The sequence below is a fragment of the Sitodiplosis mosellana genome, unplaced genomic scaffold (assembly GCF_009176505.1).
Source record: "Sitodiplosis mosellana isolate CC-2019 unplaced genomic scaffold, AAFC_SMos_1.0 Smas_scaffold_1, whole genome shotgun sequence".
NCBI lineage: Eukaryota > Metazoa > Arthropoda > Insecta > Diptera > Cecidomyiidae > Sitodiplosis > Sitodiplosis mosellana.
In genome coordinates, this window is record NW_022595244.1 from 15,097,774 (window position 1) to 15,116,405 (window position 18,632).

The 18,632-nt window shown below is 36.1% G+C and overlaps 1 protein-coding gene across 2 annotated transcripts in view; it reads left to right on the top strand.

Annotated features, from left to right (window-relative positions):
• Positions 1-18,632, top strand: part of LOC129577866 (neurofibromin) — a 33,986-nt gene that overhangs the window by 5,781 nt on the left and 9,573 nt on the right. For both annotated transcript variants that reach the window (XM_055465637.1, XM_055465646.1), the window contains exons 11-22: positions 29-405; positions 490-1,429; positions 1,528-1,793; positions 1,857-2,090; positions 2,166-3,124; positions 3,199-3,442; positions 3,528-3,660; positions 3,734-4,154; positions 4,231-4,730; positions 4,804-4,944; positions 5,067-5,325; positions 5,880-5,998. In XM_055465637.1, coding sequence (XP_055321612.1) covers positions 29-405; positions 490-1,429; positions 1,528-1,793; positions 1,857-2,090; positions 2,166-3,124; positions 3,199-3,442; positions 3,528-3,660; positions 3,734-4,154; positions 4,231-4,730; positions 4,804-4,944; positions 5,067-5,325; positions 5,880-5,998 — 4,593 coding nt within the window. The remainder of the gene's footprint in view (positions 1-28; positions 406-489; positions 1,430-1,527; positions 1,794-1,856; positions 2,091-2,165; positions 3,125-3,198; positions 3,443-3,527; positions 3,661-3,733; positions 4,155-4,230; positions 4,731-4,803; positions 4,945-5,066; positions 5,326-5,879; positions 5,999-18,632) is intronic.

Genomic DNA, 18,632 nt, shown 5'->3' on the forward strand with positions numbered 1-18,632 from the left:
CATACTAAATTACTACAATTTGGCTCAGGTTATTGTTTCCGACATCAACACTCTGTTCATCGAGCATATAATTCACATAATGAAATCGATTTTAGAAGGTCGCCAAAATAAAGAGCAAAACGAGCAGCCAACGGTGTCCGAGCATTTGGGCATAACAAGTATTGAAGGGATGATGTTGGGCATTGTGCGATATGTGCGGCACTTGGATATGACTGTGCATGCGATTCACATAAAAACGAAACTGTGTCAATTGGTTGAAGTGATGATGAAGCGTCGTGATGATCTCGCCTTCCGACAGGAGATGAAATTCCGAAACAAACTGGTCGAATATCTAACCGATTGGGTGATGGGAACATCACATCAGATTGCGCCTCCAAGCAGTGGCGATGTTTCAATTATGACAAGGTTAGGCTTCACAATTTTCTCCATTTTTATCACGTGTTTAAATCTTCATTTACCTTTTGTTTTTCTTCTACTTCGCATTGTTAGTACATCGTTAATTTTCCGAGACTTAGACTCAGCTTGCATGGAGGCCGTTGCAGCTTTATTACGCGGTTTGCCATTGCAACCGGAAGAGTCTGACCGCGGTGATTTGATGGATGCAAAGAGTGCTCTATTTTTGAAATACTTTACACTTTTCATGAATTTACTGAACGACTGCGTTGACATGTCTTCGGAGGCCGATAAGGATATTAGCAATACGCCAATGCCTATCATTCGACCGAGAATCACCGCCGGAAAATTGACAGCTCTACGAAATGCAACTATTCAAGCCATGTCAAATTTGCTCAGTGCCAATATCGATTCTGGCCTGATGCATTCGATTGACTTGGGCTATAACACTGATCTACAAACCAGAGCAGCTTTTATGGAAGTTTTAACACAGATTTTACAACAAGGAACCGAATTTGATACTCTCGCCGAAACAGTGCTGGCCGATCGTTTTGAACAACTCGTTCAATTAGTTACAATGATAAGTGATAAAGGTGAACTACCGATTGCAATGGCATTGGCCAACGTTGTCACCACTGGTCAGATGGATGAATTGGCTCGTGTTTTGGTCACTTTGTTCGATGCAAAACATCTACTTTCACCATTGTTGTGGAACATGTTCTATCGAGAGGTTGAAGTGAGCGACTGCATGCAAACCTTATTCAGAGGCAACTCATTAGGCAGCAAAATTATGGCGTATTGCTTTAAAATATACGGAGCTGGTTACCTGCAGGAATTGCTGAAACCACTTATTATACCACTGCTTGATAAGCAGATCACATACGAAGTGGATCCATCGCGGTTGGCCAACAAAGACGACCTTGAGCCAAATCGAAAGAATTTGATTGCGTTGACCGAAAAGGTGTTTGATGCCATTGTCAATTCGGCCGAACGATTTCCACCACAATTAAGATCGATGTGCCATTGTTTGTATCAGGTGAGGAAGACACGTTTTTGCGTGTATTTTCTTTTTAAATTGAAATGTTTGCACAACAATTTTTGTGCATTTCTAAACTAACTTTTTATCATTTTTAGGTTTTGAGCAAACGTTTTCCAAATCTGCTGCAAAACAATATTGGCGCCGTTGGAACTGTAATCTTTTTACGATTCATAAATCCAGCCATTGTATCGGCACAGGAGCACGGAATTGTCGAAGGGCCTGTTCCTCCTTTACTCAAACGAGGCCTGATGCTGATGTCCAAAATTCTGCAAAATATTGCAAATCACGTCGAATTCTCGAAAGAGCAACACATGCTTTGCTTCAATGACTTTTTACGCGCACACGTTGAGGCTGGAAGAAGGTAATATGCTTGCTCATACGTTTTCATTCAAAATGTTCACTATATTCATCTTTTTTCATACAGATTCTTCATTCAAATTGCATCCGACTGTGAGTCATTAGACAATGTGGCTAGCATGAGCTTCATTTCTGATGCAAATGTGTTGGCTCTACATCGATTGTTGTGGACTCACCAAGAGAAAATCGGAGATTATCTGTCAAGTAGCAGAGATCACAAGGCAGTCGGACGAAGACCATTCGACAAGATGGCCACACTGCTAGCATACCTCGGACCACCAGAACACAAAAACGATTCATGGTATGTTTCAGAAATAAGTCGAAAATGTATGTAGTGTATCGAATATTATTACTGATAAATTGAATATTTCCCTAGCTTGCGTTGGACTTCCGTAGATATAGCGTCGGGTAATTTTGAAGACATAATGAATAAGCACCAAATGCACGAGAAAGAGGAATTCAAAGCGTTGCAGTCGAACAATATATTTTATCAGTCTGGTCAGAGTAGAAGCGGATATCCAGTATTCTATTACATTGCACGGCGCTACAAAATTGGCGAAACAAACGGTGATCTGCTCATCTATCATGTCATATTAACGCTTAAGCCATTTTTGCATGGTCCATACGAAGTGTTTATCGATTTCACGCACACATGTTCTGATAACCGCTTCAGGACTGAATTCCTGCAAAAATGGTTCCATGTGCTACCGAGCGTAGCCTATAAAAATCTGCACGCCGTTTACATTTACAATTGTAATTCATGGGTGCGAGAGTATACGAAATTCCATGACCGCATTTTGCAACCGCTCAAAGGCAACCGAAAGCTGGTATTCGTCGATGCAAAAACCATATGCGATTGCATTGATCATGATCAGCAAAAGCTACCCGGCGCTACATTGTCATTGGACGAAGATTTGAAAGTGTTTAACAATGCACTGAAATTGAGCCACAAAGATACAAAGGTAGCGATCAAAGTTGGACCGACCGCATTGCAAATCACGGCAACGGAAAAAACCAAAGTACTTTCACATGGCGTATTGCTAAACGACGTGTATTATGCATCGGAAATTGAAGAAGTGTGCCTAGTCGATGATAATCAATTCACACTGTCAATTGCCAATGAAAGTGGGCAGCTAAGTTTCATTCATAACGATTGTGATAACATTGTTCAAGCCATAATTCACATTAGAAATCGATGGGAGCTAAGCCAACCGGATTCGGTGGTTGTTCATCAAAAGATACGGCCCAAGGATGTGCCGGGAACACTATTGAATATGGCACTATTAAATCTGGGATCATCGGATCCTAATCTGAGAACAGCTGCATACAATCAACGTATGTTTATTAGGATATTTCTATATTTTTTACTTTGCTTTCAATAACATTTCATTTTTTTTTTCTTTTCACAGTGTGTGCACTGACAGCTACATTTGATCTCAAAATCGAAGGACAACTTCTCGAAACTCAAGGATTGTGCATTCCATCGAATAACACAATTTTCATTAAGGCAGTCAGCGAGAAATTGGCCACAAACGAGCCGCATTTAACGTTAGAATTTTTAGAAGAATGTATTCAAGGATTTCAACGAAGTACCATCGAATTAAAGCATTTGTGCTTAGAATACATGACACCGTGGTTACAGAATTTAGTCAGGTAAAAAATAATCTTTAAAACTAAAAGAATTTAGTCTTAGTTGATTGAATAGAAATAAAGAGAAATTTGTCTCCGTTTTGTCCAGGTTTTGTAAGTCAAGTGATGACACCAAAAAGTCAAAAGTGTCGCAGATACTGGAGCGTCTAATCAATTTGACGATCGAACAAAAGGAAATGTATCCTTCAATTCAGGCGAAGATTTGGGGTTCAATCGGTCAAGTGAGTGGAGATATTTTCAAAATTAGAATTTCAGTATGAATTTCAATTTTCATTTTGTAATTTTAACATTTAGATTCCTGAGCTGATTGATATGGTTCTAGACAATTTCATACAGAAGTCAGTTGTGTCTGGATTAGGTTCACCGCAAGTTGAAATAATGGCCGATACAGCGGTGGCATTGGCATCGGCAAATGTGCAGCTAGTAGCTAAGAAAGTGATTGGACGTTTATGTCGCGTAATTGATAAGACGTGCACCAATCCAACTCAATTTTTAGAGCAACACATGATGTGGGACGATATCGCTATTTTGGCACGTTACCTACTCATGTTGTCCTTCAACAATTGTTTGGATGTTGCCAGGCATTTGCCGTATCTCTTCCATACGGTCACATTCTTAGTGTGCTCCGGATCGCTTTCGATGAGAGCTTCAACCCATGGTCTTGTCATCAACATCATTCACTCACTCTGCACGTGCAGCAAACCATCTTTCTCAGGTAAGAATGTCAAACTAATGGTAAAATTCGTTTCGAACTGAAGAAACTTCATTAATTTTACTGTTTCAATCCACAGAGGAAACACAACGCGTGCTCCGTTTAGCTCTCGATGAATTTTCATTGCCAAAATTCTACTTGCTCTTCGGCATTAGCAAAGTCAAATCGGCCGCTGTAACTGCATTCCGGTCGAGCTGTCGGCACCCAGGTGAACGATGGCTGGGAAACGAACGAGTCTCACAAACATTGCCTCCAGATCGTGAACGTCTTGCATTGACCTCCCTTGAAGTGATTGCCGACGCATTGCTTGAAATCATGGAAACGTGTATGCGCGATGTGCCAAACTGCGATTGGCTTCAAACGTGGACAAGTCTATCTCGAAGCTTTGCATTCTGTCATAATCCGGCACTTCAACCACGTGCGCTCATTGTTTACGGGTGTATAAGCAAAACCGCCACCGACCAAGATGTCAAAGAGATTTTACGCATTCTAGTCAAGGCACTGGAATCATTTAACGATATTGTTTTGATTGAAGCTCTTGTCATGTGTTTAACACGGATTCAACCGCTGTTGCGACAGGTAATTTTGGGTTTGGATTATTGTTGTTTTTGTCATAAAGAAACTAATCGCATTGTGTAATTAACTCAATCAGGAATCACCGATCCATCGAGCACTTTTCTGGGTAGCTATTTCCGTTCTTCAATTAGACGACGTGACGTTGTACGCAGCCGGGTTGGCTTTACTTGAACAAAACTTGCATACGCTTAATTCGCAGGGTGTTTTTGATAAGAATGTAAGTGTTTCATTTGATTTGGACCTTTTCTGTTATTTTGAAAACGAACAAGAAATTGAACATCGACTTTTTTCGAGTTAACGTTTACGATTATTTTCAATCATTCAATTTTGATTTTATAGAATATCAGCGATGTTATGATGGCAACACGTGAGTCACTTGAATGGCATTTCAAGCAACTGGATCATGCGGTTGGGTTATCGTTCAAAAGTAACTTCCATTTTGCATTAGTTGGACATATGTTGAAAGGTTTTCGACATCCAACACCAACCACTGTGTCACGGACATCTCGAGTGCTCACTGTGCTACTGGGAATCGTTGCTAAACCGATGCAACGCGACAAATTTGAAGTCAGCTCCGATAGTGTTGCATATTTAACCGGTGAATATTTTTTTTCTTCATAAATTGAAAATGCATTTTCCGTTGTGAACAGTGAAGAACCAATTAGCTGGCTAATTAGCCGCATAAGTGTATACTGGCTAACGAATGTGTAGACCAGTGAAAAAACTTCAGTATGAACTGAACGCAATCATTTGAACTGACGTTTGTGACTGACATTTAAATCACCAGGTCAGAGTTTAAATGAATCCAAACATCGACATTTTTTTTATTAAGTTTTTGAAAAAAAAAACTCAAATTATAAAAATGACTTTTAAATTGAAAATTAATTGAAATATATTAATTTTTTTTAAAATTTGTATGATTTGAATCAGAATACGCAAATAAAAAATTATTATACTTTGAATGTACTCATTTCACACAGATAGCTGGCTAACGATTGGCTTACACCAGTTGTTGGTGTAAGCCAAGGCTAAGACAATGCTGGCTAACGAAAAACCATCACTGGTTGTGAAAATCAGAAGTCCTCATTGGAAAATGTCCATACTTTTACATGAAATTTATTGTATTGTTTGTTCAATATTTGTGATCTCCAGCTCTCGTTGCTGTATCGGAGGAGGTGCGCTCAAGATGTCATGTGAAACATACATTACCTAGATGGCCAGTTGAAACCGAACCAGATCTGATCGCAGTTGATTCCGAAACCAATCAAACCGTGAGTTGTATAGAACAAGCATTTTATTTTAAACTAACAACACAAACAAATTACCATAATCCAAATTTAACACGAAAACTGTAAATATAAATCAAACACACAATATATAGATTTTAAATATCGACCTCTGTACATAATGACCCATTTGTTGTGTACTAATCTATTGTGCAATCAATGTTCTAATCAATTAATATATATTTTTGTCTTTGTTTTTTGACTAAATTTTTTTCTCTACATTTTTGAAACGAACTTTCCCCCTCCCAAAATATCAAAATGTATGGCTCAGAAGGCATAGGGCTCAGAGCCGATTATATTTTGTAACAAGTAGAATGATTCATAAATGCACTACTTCTATGCAATTAGTCAAACGTGATTCGATTTCATTTTTGAATAGAATTTTCTTGCTACGTTTTTTTCTTTACTAAGTAGTATGGCGTCTGTATTAACAGGTATACTTGAGTTGATATGACAATGTGACATATTAATAGATGCGCAATTCCAAGGATATTGTTCTTTATTCTTCTATGAATCATCGCTTTATGATAAAATAATGTCTTCATGAGACGTCTTCATTCCGAATTATCCGTTCATCAGATTATAATTATCCTATATCATGTATGTTTGTTCAGTTGATGCGTTCGTTCGTTCGTTTGTTTGATACCAAAATTCAAAGAAAATCAATGGTTTTTGATTGATTTGCACGGCATATGTCAGTTTGTTGTCGATTGTTTTCCAATTTTGTGCTGTGGTGACAATTCTTTTAAATTGTCGCACTTATCAACAAGTATTTTACTGACATAGCTATAGAGAAGTTTGCATCAATCGATATTCGCATTGTGTCGACAAAACGTTGTTCATTGAAAAAGATCGCTATGGATGATAGCAAAAATATAGGAATGCTGTGAGCAAATTTACGCAATCGTTCGATCTAATCTTAAACGTCTAAAATCTAGTTGCTTAAGCACCATTATTCTCATATCAATTTTTTTTAATGATACATTTCATTTGGAACACACTTTTTAACCATATTAACTTGGATATTTTTCCGATCCCAATCACTCGAATACTGGAATTTATCACATATGTCTGATCAATGTTTAACTTTTGTGTACACGAAATGGTATCTTATCACTACTATTACAAGTGCTCAAGCTCATTCAAATATGAGTTCAGCTCACGCAAATTAAGTCAGTTTATTTTTGGTCTCCGTTTGATCCGTTGAAAATAAAGCAAAAAGAAAAATCTGATGCAATGATGTTGAAAACCGTTGCTGTGCTGTGTTATATGCTTTTCGCCACTTCGTTGGCAGAAAAAGTTTTCGATAGACGATTAGAAAATCTTGAGGGGTTAACACTTTCAGAACTGTTGAATGTTTCTTTGACAAGCGAGCGCGGATATCATGAAGCTAATACATTGTTCAAATGGAAATATGAAGATTATTCAGTTGAAATTTCGCTGGACGAGCGTGATATATACATTTGGTATGTAAATAAGAGAATATATGTGGACTTCAAGATGGCTGAGCAATTTTTGAAAGGATTTGGTAAATCATTTGAAAAATTGTCAGTTGGATACAATATGGTTCCAGAGAATAAACATGCAGAAATTGGGAAATATATCAATGAACATTGTTCAGAGACACTCGTCGAATTCAAAGCCCATCACAGCCGAGAAGATGCATATAAAAATATGACGAAATCATTCACCAAAGTTGAAAAAGTTATCTTCCAAGGCCTTTGGAAAAACGTTGATAGCAATTCATTGGGATTGGATGAGCTCTTTCCCCAACTGCACGTTCTGACTCTTACCTACACCAATGGTTATATTTTGGATCGCTTTTTCCCACAATTGGACGAATTGAATGCTGACGTAGATCCTTCACCGGCCTTCGTAAAATTCTTGGAGAAAAATTCACAAATCAGAATATTACGGTTGGCATCGCCGTCCGTGGACGTACTTCGTGCCGTTAATAAATTACCTCAGCTAGACACTTTTGCTTTCCATGTGCCGAAAGATTTGAGTTCTTATCAAGAAAACCCTGTAATTAACTTTGAACATGTTCAAGATGTTTCAGTTGTTGATCTTAATCGTGACATTGAATCGGGAAACATTACATTCAAACATTTGAACAAACTTCATTTGACAGTAATGGGAAAATTGGATGACGTGTGGCTTAATTTCATTGCACAGAATAAAGAATTGGAGACACTTGTGATCACAACAGGAAATTTGAACAATTCAACACTTCTAACACTAGCCGAAAACCTCAACAAGCTAGTTGACGCTGATATCCGTTGTGATTTCGGTCTTGATATCGACAGCATTGTGAAATTCTTGGAGAGCAATCCAAACATGAGGACATTTACTTTGAATTTTCCCAAGGGCTCTGTAGCGTACTTCAATGCGTTGACTGAAAAACTATCTTTGTCCGAAAAACTGAAAGGTTCCAAAGTTGCGCCAGTTGATAAGCGATTTGACAGTTTGAAAATTGTTTTAGCACCTCCAAATGGAGCATCATACATTTTTGCCAGCTCAACTTTAGCAGTCACTTTAATAACAGTTGTTGTAAATGGATTTGTATTCTGAGTGAAATATTATTTTGAGTCTTTAAAATACAATTTCAATTATTTAACAATTGAAAATATTATAATACTTATTTATAAAAAAATAAAAAAATACGTAAAATTGAGTTAAAAACATTGTTCTAAAATCATCTTTGGTTTAAACGAAGTAAAGGAAATCGTCTTTATTCTCAAGCTAAACTGAATCCGTGAGCATAAAAACGACTTATTAAACAATCGCCGAACAAAACGATACAAGAAAAAACTACCGAACAAAACGTACCACAGCGGTAATGTGTAGCGGAGTTTCGTTTTGAACGGTACCGTCCTGCTGTGTTACGTTTTTAACGTGTGTTTTGTTTGGTAGTTTTTCCTTGTATCGTTTTGTTCGGCGATTGTTTAATAAGTCGTTTTTATGCTCACGGGTTCAACTATCAATTGCTTTGAAATCGCTGATCATATAAAACATCATATCAGCTGTGAAATTTGTATCCTAATCAACAACTCCATAATTTTCTTCCATTCTTCTAAAAAAAAATTGCGTCAGAAATCCTTTTCAGATTCAAATGATGCCATCTTATTTTTGAACTGAAAGATATAGAAAAAAATGAACATGCATTGACAAGGTGTTAAGAATGTAGACGATCCTGATAAGATAGAATTTCCCATAATGTCATTCGCCATTGAATGATAAATTGCGGGTTTCGATTGTAAAATCATTCAGTTCACTTTTGTTTTCCGATCTCGGTAGTTCCATATCAAATCGTATAGAAAACTTGTACAAAAATGAAGATTGAAATTTTCCTACTTTCGTGCTGTTTGGTCATACATTTGTCCACATCGGTGGAAAACAATTCTTCATCGGACGTTGATAGACAATTGAGAAATCTGGACAAATTAAGCCTTTTCGACCTTTTAAAGACCAGCCTGACGAACAGTGATAATCACCGTGAAGCAAATACAATATACAAGTCAAAATATGGTCATTTACCGGTCGAAATAATGGATAGTAACATATATAGGGAATTAAAAATCGAGTATGGACAATTAAACGTTCGTTCTGACATAGCTGAACGATTTTTGATGGCTTTTGGATCATCGATTCAAAATTTATCAATTGGATATTTTTTCATTCCCTTCGACAAACACAAAGAAATCGGAAGATGTGTTAACACCTTCTGTTCGGAGACGCTGGTGGAGTTCCAAGTAAGAAGTTATAAAGAAGGCGGATTCGATGACATGCAGAAACCGTTTAGAAATGTAGAACGCGTCGCCTTCGGTGGGTCTTGGAAAAATTTGGGTAAAAACACTTTGGGCTTCCATGAACTATTCCCCGAGATGCGTGTTTTGAGCTTGACTGGTTATTCCAGCGGTCATATTTTGGATCACCATTATTCGAGTTTAGTCGAATTCAACACCAACGCAGAACCCAATGAGGATTTAATAAAATTCCTTGAGAAGAACTCGCATGTTAATAAATTGGGTTTGGTATCGTCATCAATGAAACTACTTCAAACTGTGAATGATAAGCTGCACGATTTATACACTCTGGGTTTCAATTTACCAAGTGATTTATCGTCTTATGCGGGTTCTATTACATTTGAAAATGTTAAAGAAGTAACAATCAGAAACCCTTTTGGGTTTATCATGCAAGAATCAAAATTTTTATTCAAACAATTGAAAAAACTTGAGTTGGTTCTCATTGGAAGAGTAGTTAAAGTTTGGCTTGATTTTATTGAAGCTAATAGAGGACTGACAACACTAATAATAAAAAACTTAGATTTAAGTGACTCAACTCTAACCGAACTTTCAACGAAAATTGACAGTTTGACTGAAGCAGAAGTTCACTGTGATAACAGCGTTAAAGCAAAAACTGTAGAGAAATTTCTCCAGAATAATCCATCGATGAAGAAAGCTATTTTGAATTTCTCCAAAAGTCCTGCATCATTTTTATATTCTTTAAAAGAACAACTCAAAGACGAATGGAAAGTTACGGCTGAGAACGATATTAACATGAACAAAATAAGCATTATCAAATTAAATTCATCTTCTGTTGATAGCGAAAATGGACCTGCTGACATTTCTAACTCAGTTTCTGTTGAGTCATTAAGAAATTTTGGAGAATTAAGCCTCATTGAACTTTCAAAGGCCAGCCAAACAAGCTTCAATAATTACCGAGAAGCAAATGCAATATACAAATCAAAATATGGTCATTTACCGGTTGATATAAAGGGTGGTTTACACGGAAATAGTGGAATACTGGTCGTTAATGAACGTTTAAACGTTGGTTCTGACATAGCTAGACAATTTTTTATGGCTTTTGGACCGTCGATTAAAAGTTTATCAATTGGATATTCTCTCATTCCCTTCGACAAACGCAAAGAAATCGGAAGATGTGTTAATACCTACTGTTCGGAGACACTGATGGAGTTACAAGTTAAAAAGTACAAAGAAGGCGGATTTGATGAAATGCGTACACCGTTTAAAAAAGTAGAACGTGTCTCGTTCGATGGGTCTTGGAAAAATTTGAGTGAAAACGCTTTGAGCTTCAATGAACTATTCCCTGAGATGCGCGTTTTGAACTTGACTGATTATTCCGGCGGTCATATTTTTGACCACCATTATTCGAATTTAACCGAATTCAACACCGACGCAGAACCCACTAATGATTTAATGAAATTCATCGAAAAAAATTCGCATATTAAAAAATTGGGTTTGGCATCGCCATCAATGAAACTACTTCAAATTGTGAATGATAAGCTGCACGATTTATACACTCTCGATTTCAATGTACCAAGTGATTTGCCATCTTATGAGGGTTCAATCACATTTGAACACATCACAGAAGTAACTGTCAGAGATTTTCGGTATAACTTGCGAGGATCGCAAAGAAAAAAAGTTCTATTCAAGCAATTGAAACAACTTGAGTTGGTTGTCGGTGGTAAATTACCTGAAGTTTGGCTTGATTTTATTGCAGACAACAAAGGACTGAAAACACTAATTATAACAAACGGAGATTTAACTAACTCAACTCTGACTGAACTTTCAACGAAAATTGACAGTTTGATTGAAGCAGACGTTCGCTGTGATAACAGCGTTGAAGTGAAAACTGTAGAGAATTTTCTTCAGAGTAATCCATCGATGAAAAAAGCTATTTTGAATCTCCCCAAAAGCTCTGTATCATTCTTCGATTCCTTGACTAAACAACTGGAAAACAAATGGGCAGTCGCCTCTGTGGATAGGGACACTAACAAAATAAGCATTACCAAATTAGATTCATCTTCTGTTGAAAATAAACCGGTTGACATTTCTAGCTCAACAGAAACCATTCGAAGTTCAACAGAAACCATTCCAAATTCCACAGAATCCATTCAAATTTCAACGGAAACTATTGTTCAGAATACTACGAATACTGACCATAATTCTGGAAATGGAGCGTCGAATGTTTTTTCAAACATAATCCTAAAAGTTACATTATTGGCAATCATTGTTAATGCAATCGTCTTGTAGTATAAATATTCATCCCGAACATATTTCAATTTTATTATAATCTTTCAGTTTAACAAGGGAAATAATAAATATTCAATACATTCAAAAGTTCTTACCAAGAAAATGATTGTTTTCCATTTTGAATCCAATTTTTTGAACAAGTTACTGCACTGTACAAGCATTTTCTTGATCTGTTTCCTGAAATTCGTTGTTTGAATTCAACACATGATTTTTGTCGAATTCCGCTTAGAAATCCGAGTTTTGGTCACGTGTAAATTTTACCGTATAAACGAATGTAACTCCAAGCCACACTCCAAGGTTTTCATACAAACTTCCCATGTCGACAGTCCAACACAGCCAAAAATTGAAAAATAAGTCAAAACTTTTTCGAGTCTTATGCAGAATTCTGTGCGCTTCATCGATTGAAATTCGCATTGAAATTGCATTGTTTCATCATTTCTATCGACTTGAAGGTGTACCGTACATTTTCGCTTCAATTAAAGTGGAAAATAATTTCTCTAGTCAAAAACTATTTCAAGATTCACCCCCATGCGAACATAATTTATGCTTCACTTTTAAGATACAGATTAATCGCGTAACGCGTCTCCGTTTGGTTATAAAATGGTTTGAATTCAGTCAATGTTCACATCCGCTAGGCTTGAATGGACTTTTCCGCGTGTGTTTTAATATCGCCAATTGTAAGTAACATTCAAACCATCAAACTATCAACACTGCGATAAGAGTGATAAGAATGATAAGCTCATCGGGATGGAACATAAGAAAACAAAATATATAACCGTAGTGATTGCCAATCGTGTTGACAAAAAAAAGTTTTTTTCCCAAATCAATTATAATTCAACTTTTAATTCATCCAAGATATTATAATCAAACACATCCTCTCCAAATTCTAACTCCTAAGAGTTGTGTAAACAAGAGAAGATTTAGAAGAAAGGCGCCATATGAACAAAATTTCTTGCGATGATCGTAATACTATTTCTTTCACAAAACAGTGAGAAAAATAAATAATTCATGCATTAACAACGTGTTGGTGCAGCTGACCGTGATAAGATAGCATTTCCCCAAATTTCATTGCCATTGAATGATAAAATTAAGTACTATTCTGTTGTAAAATCAATCAGTCCACTTTTGTTTTTCGGTCTCGTTAGTTCCATATTAAATCGTATGAAAAACTTGTACAAAAATGAAGCTTGGAATTTCCCTACTTTCGTGCTGTTTCATTATACATTTGTCCACTTCCATGGAAAATAATTCTTCGTTGGACGTGGGAAATCTGGGCAAATTAAGCATCATCGACCTTTTAAAGGCCAGCCTGACGAACAGTGATAATCACCGTGAAGCAAATGCAATATACAAATCAAAATATGGTCACTTGCGCGTCACTATTATTTATGATACGCAACATGAAAATAGTAAAATAAAAGACAAATATGGACGTTTAGACGTTGGTCCTGACATAGCTGAACAATTTTTGAAGGCATTTGGACAATCGATCAAAAATTTGTCGATTGGATATTTCTTCGTTCCCCTTGAAAAGCACAAGGAAATCGGAAAATGGGTTAACACCTACTGTTCGGAGACGCTGGTGGAGTTCCAAGTAAGAAGTTATAAAGAAGGCGGATTCGATGACATGCAAAAACCGTTTAGAAAAGTAGAACGTGTCTCGTTCGATGGGTCTTGGAAAAATTTGAGTGAAAACGCTTTGGGCTTCAATGAACTATTCCCTGAGATGCGCGTTTTGAACTTGACCAATTATTCCGGTGGTCATATTTTGGATCACCATTATTCGAATTTAGTCGAATTCAACACCGACGCAGAATCCACTGATGATTTAATCAAATTCCTCGAGAAGAATTCGCATGTTAAAAAATTACGTTTGGCATCGTCATCAATGAAACTACTTCAAACTGTGAATGATAAGCTACCCGATTTATACACTCTTGATTTCACTTTACCAAGTGATTTGTCATCTTATGAGGGTTCAATCACATTTGAACATATTAAAGAAGTTACAATCAGAGATCGCTTTTTTTCTAACATGCAAAAATCGAAAATTCTATTCAAACAATTGAAACAACTTGAGTTGGTTCTCATTGGAAGAGTAGTTGAGGTTTGGCTTGATTTTATTGAAGCTAATAAAGGACTGAAAACACTAATTATAACAAGAGGAAATTTAAATGACTCAACTCTAACCGAACTCTCAACGAAAATTGACAGTTTGACTGAAGCAGACGTTCGCTGTGATAACAGCGTTGAATCAAAAACTGTACAGAAGTTTCTTGAGAATAATCCATCGATGAAGAAAGCTATTTTGAATTTCTCCAAAGGCTCTGTATCATTCTTCAATTCCTTGACAAAACAACTGAAAAACGCATGGACAGTCATTGCTGTAAATAATGATATGAATAAAATAAGCATGACCAAATTAGATTCATCTTCTGTTGAAAGCGAAAATGAACCTGCTGACATTTCTAATTCAACAGAAACAAGTTTAAATGGAGCGTCAAATGCTTTTTCGAGTATAATTTCGAAAGTTACATTATTGGCAACCATTGTCATCGCAATTATTCTGTAATATTATGATATATTCCAAAATTTGATAACAATTTCGTTCAATTCAACAAAAATTGTTTGTTTTCAAAATAAATCTGCAATATTCTTAAAAGTTACATCATGAAAATTAGTGTTTTTCATTTTGAAGTAAACATTTCAAGTATGTTTTTGTTAAATGATCATTATCTCTGAACGTTCGTATTTGTTTGTCGTCAGAAAATGTTATGACGTAACTGTGCCATTGTTTCGTGTGATTTATGATTAAAAAGGATTGTGCAAAAATCATTATTCAGAAAAACAATGAAATCTTTTCTACCCATCTTCGTTTTGTGCACCAATCCGTCTCAAATTTCAACTGTTCTAATTATTCGAAATCTGGCAATACCTGGATTCTTATTAGATTCATTTTTGGGGTCAATAACAGAATATTGGGGAAAAAAACTAAAGGCCTTACGCCAATTTACATATTTAGAATAAAAATAAATACCACTGGACAATCTTGACAAGATAGGATGTTCCGTAATTCCATTTATCATTGAATGATAAAGTGGGTGTTTCCAATTTAAAATCAATCAGTCCACTTTTGTTTCGCAGTGTCGTTAGTTCCATATCAAATCGTATCGACAACTTGTACAAAAATGAAGTTTGGAATTTTAATACTTTCGTGCTATTTTATTATACATTTGTCCACTTCCATGGAAAATAATTCTTCGTCGGACGTGGATAGCCAATTGGGAAATCTGGGCAAATTAAGCATCGTCGACCTATTGGAGGCCAGCCTGACGAACAGTGATAATCACCGTGAAGCAAATGCAATATACAAATCAAAATATGGTCATTTACCGGTCTATATAAATTATGGAATTCCTCAAAAAAATAGTGAAATAAAAGACAATTATGGACGAGTTGACGTTGGCCCTGACATAGCTGAACAGTTTTTGATGGCTTTTGGACAATCGATTGAAGGCTTGTCGATTGGATATTTCTTCGTTCCCCTTGAAAAGCACAAGGAAATCGGAAAATGGGTTAATACCTACTGTTCGGAGACGCTGGTAGAGTTCCAGGTTAAAAAGTTCAGAGAAGGTGGATTCGATGACATGCAGAAACCGTTTAGAAAAGTGGAACGCGTCGTCTTCGACGGGTATTGGAAAAAGAGTACGAGCATTTTGAGCTTTAATGAACTATTCCCTGAGATGCGTGTTTTGAACTTGACTGATTATTCCGGCGGTCGTATTTTTGACCACCATTATCCGAATTTAGTCGAATTCAACACCGACGTAGAACCCAATGATGATTTAATGAAATTCCTCGAGAAGAACTCTCATATTAAAATATTGCGATTAGCGTTAACATCAATGAAAATACTTCAAATTGTGAATGATAAGCTACCCGATTTATACACTCTTGATTTCAATTTACCAAGTGATTTATCGTCTTATGAGGGTTCGATCACATTTGAACACATCAAAGAAGTTACAATCGGAAACCGTTTTGGGTTTATGATGCAAGAATCAAAAATTTTATTCAAGCAATTGAAACAACTTGAGTTGGTTGTCGGTGGTAAATTACCTGAAGTTTGGCTTGATTTTATTGGAGCTAACCAAGGACTGAAATCATTAATCATAACAAATGGATTTTTAAATGACTCAACTCTAACCGAACTTTCAACGAAAATAACCAGTTTGATTGAAGTAAGCGTCCACTGTGATAACAGCGTTGAAGCGAAAACTGTAAAGAGATTCCTTCAGAGCAATCCATTGATGAAGAATGCTATTATAAAATTCTTCAAAGGCTCTGTATCATTCTTCAAGTCCTTGACAGAACAACTCAAAAACGAATGGACAGTCACGGCTGTGAATAATGATATGAACAAAATGAGCATTGTCAAAATAAATTCATCTTGTGTTGATATTGAAAATAGACCTGCTCACATTTCTAACTCAACAGAAACAAGTTCAACTGGAAATGGAGCGTCAAATGCTTTTTCGAGTATAATTTCGAAAGTTACATTATCGACAACCATTGTTATTGCAATCATTTTGTAGTATAATTGAATCGTAAGTTATGATAGATTCCTAAATTTGATAACGATTTCGTTCAATTCAACGAAAGAATTTTTGTTTTCAAAATAAATATGCAATGTTCTTATAAGAATACACCATGAAATCAGTATTTTTCATTTTGAAGTAAACATTTCAAGTATATTTTTGTGTAACGATCATTACCTCTGGTTGTTGGTATTTGTTCGTCTACAGAAAATTGTATGACGTAAGTATTCCATTGTTTCGTGCAATTTCAATGAATTCTTTTCTACCCATCTTCCTTTTGTGAATCAATTCGCCTGAAATTTCAACTTTTCTAAGATTTCAAGCTATCAAAAAACAACCTTTTCCTCAAAAGTGCCACTTGAAGTTTGGTTTAACTATTTTTTGTTGCCAATACGCCGCCAAGTGGTTCTCGAGCACGACGAGGCATATGTACGTCAAAAAGGTGCAGAAAGGTAAAAAAACAAACAGTTTCCACACAAAACGTTTGCGTACAAAACACATTTTGAATGCGGAAGATTGAAGTAAAACAATGGAAATACCACATTTTGACAAATATTCTTGTGGGAAGATATGATGTACAATGTCATGAGAAGGTTTTTGTGGGTTACATAACGTGAGAAGATCTTCTCACTGGAAACTATCTGTCTCAGAAGATCTTGAGTGCGACAAAGTAGAAAAATAATAAAAAATGATAAATATTTCATGCATTGACAAGGTGTTAAGAATGTAGGCGATCCTGATAAGATAGGATTTCTCATAACGTCATTCGCCATTGAATGAAAATTTGTGAGTCTTTGTTGTAAAATCAATCAGTTCATTTTTTTTCTTCAATCTCGATAGTTCCATATCAAATCATAGTGAAAAACTTGAGAAAAATGAAGCGTGGAATTTTCTTACTTTCGTGCTGTTTTATCATACAATTGTCAACATCCATGGAAAATAATACTTCGTCGAACGTGAATGACCAATTGAGAAATCTGGGCAAATTAAGTCTTTTCGACCTTTTAAAGGCCAGCCTGACGAACAGTGATAATCACCGTGAAGCGAATGCAATATACAAATCAAAATATGGTCATTTACCGGTCGATATATATTATGATAGGCAACACGAAAATGATAAAATAAAAGTAAAGTATGGACGACGATTAGGTGTTGATCCTGACTTAGCTGAACAATTTTTGATGGCTTTTGGACAATCAATTAAAAGTTTGTTAATTAGATATTACTTAGCTCCCTTTGGAAAGCACAAAGAAATCGGAAAATGGGTCAACACCTACTGTTCAGAGACGCTGGTGGAGTTCCAAGTAAGAAGTTATAAAGAAGGCGGATTCGATGACATGCAAAAACCGTTTAGAAAAGTAGAACGTGTCTCGTTCGATGGGTCTTGGAAAAATTTGAGTGAAAACGCTCTGAGCTTCAATGAATTATTCCCTCAAATGCGCACTTTGAGCTTGACTGATTATCCCGGTGGTCATATTTTGGATCACCATTATTCGAATTTAGTCGAATTCAACACCAACGCAGAACCCAATGAGGATTTAATGAAATTCCTTGAGAAGAACTCGCATATTAAAAAATTGGGTTTGGTATCGTCATCAATGAAACTACTTCAAACTGTGAATGATAAGCTACCCGATTTACATAGTCTTGGTTTCACTTTACCAAGAGATTTATCGTCTTATGAGGGTTCTATCACATTCAATCGTGTTAAAGAAGTTAGAATCAGAGACCACATGTTGTCTATCATGGATGAATCAAAAATACTATTCAAAGAATTGAAACAACTTGAGTTGATCCTCATTTTCAAATTATCTACGGTTTGGCTTAATTTTATTGAAGCTAATAAAGGACTGACAACACTAATCATAACAAAAGGAGGTTTAAGTGACTCAACTCTAACCAAACTCTCAACGAAAATTAACAGTTTGATTGAAGTAGATGTCCTCTGTGATAAAAGCGTTAAAG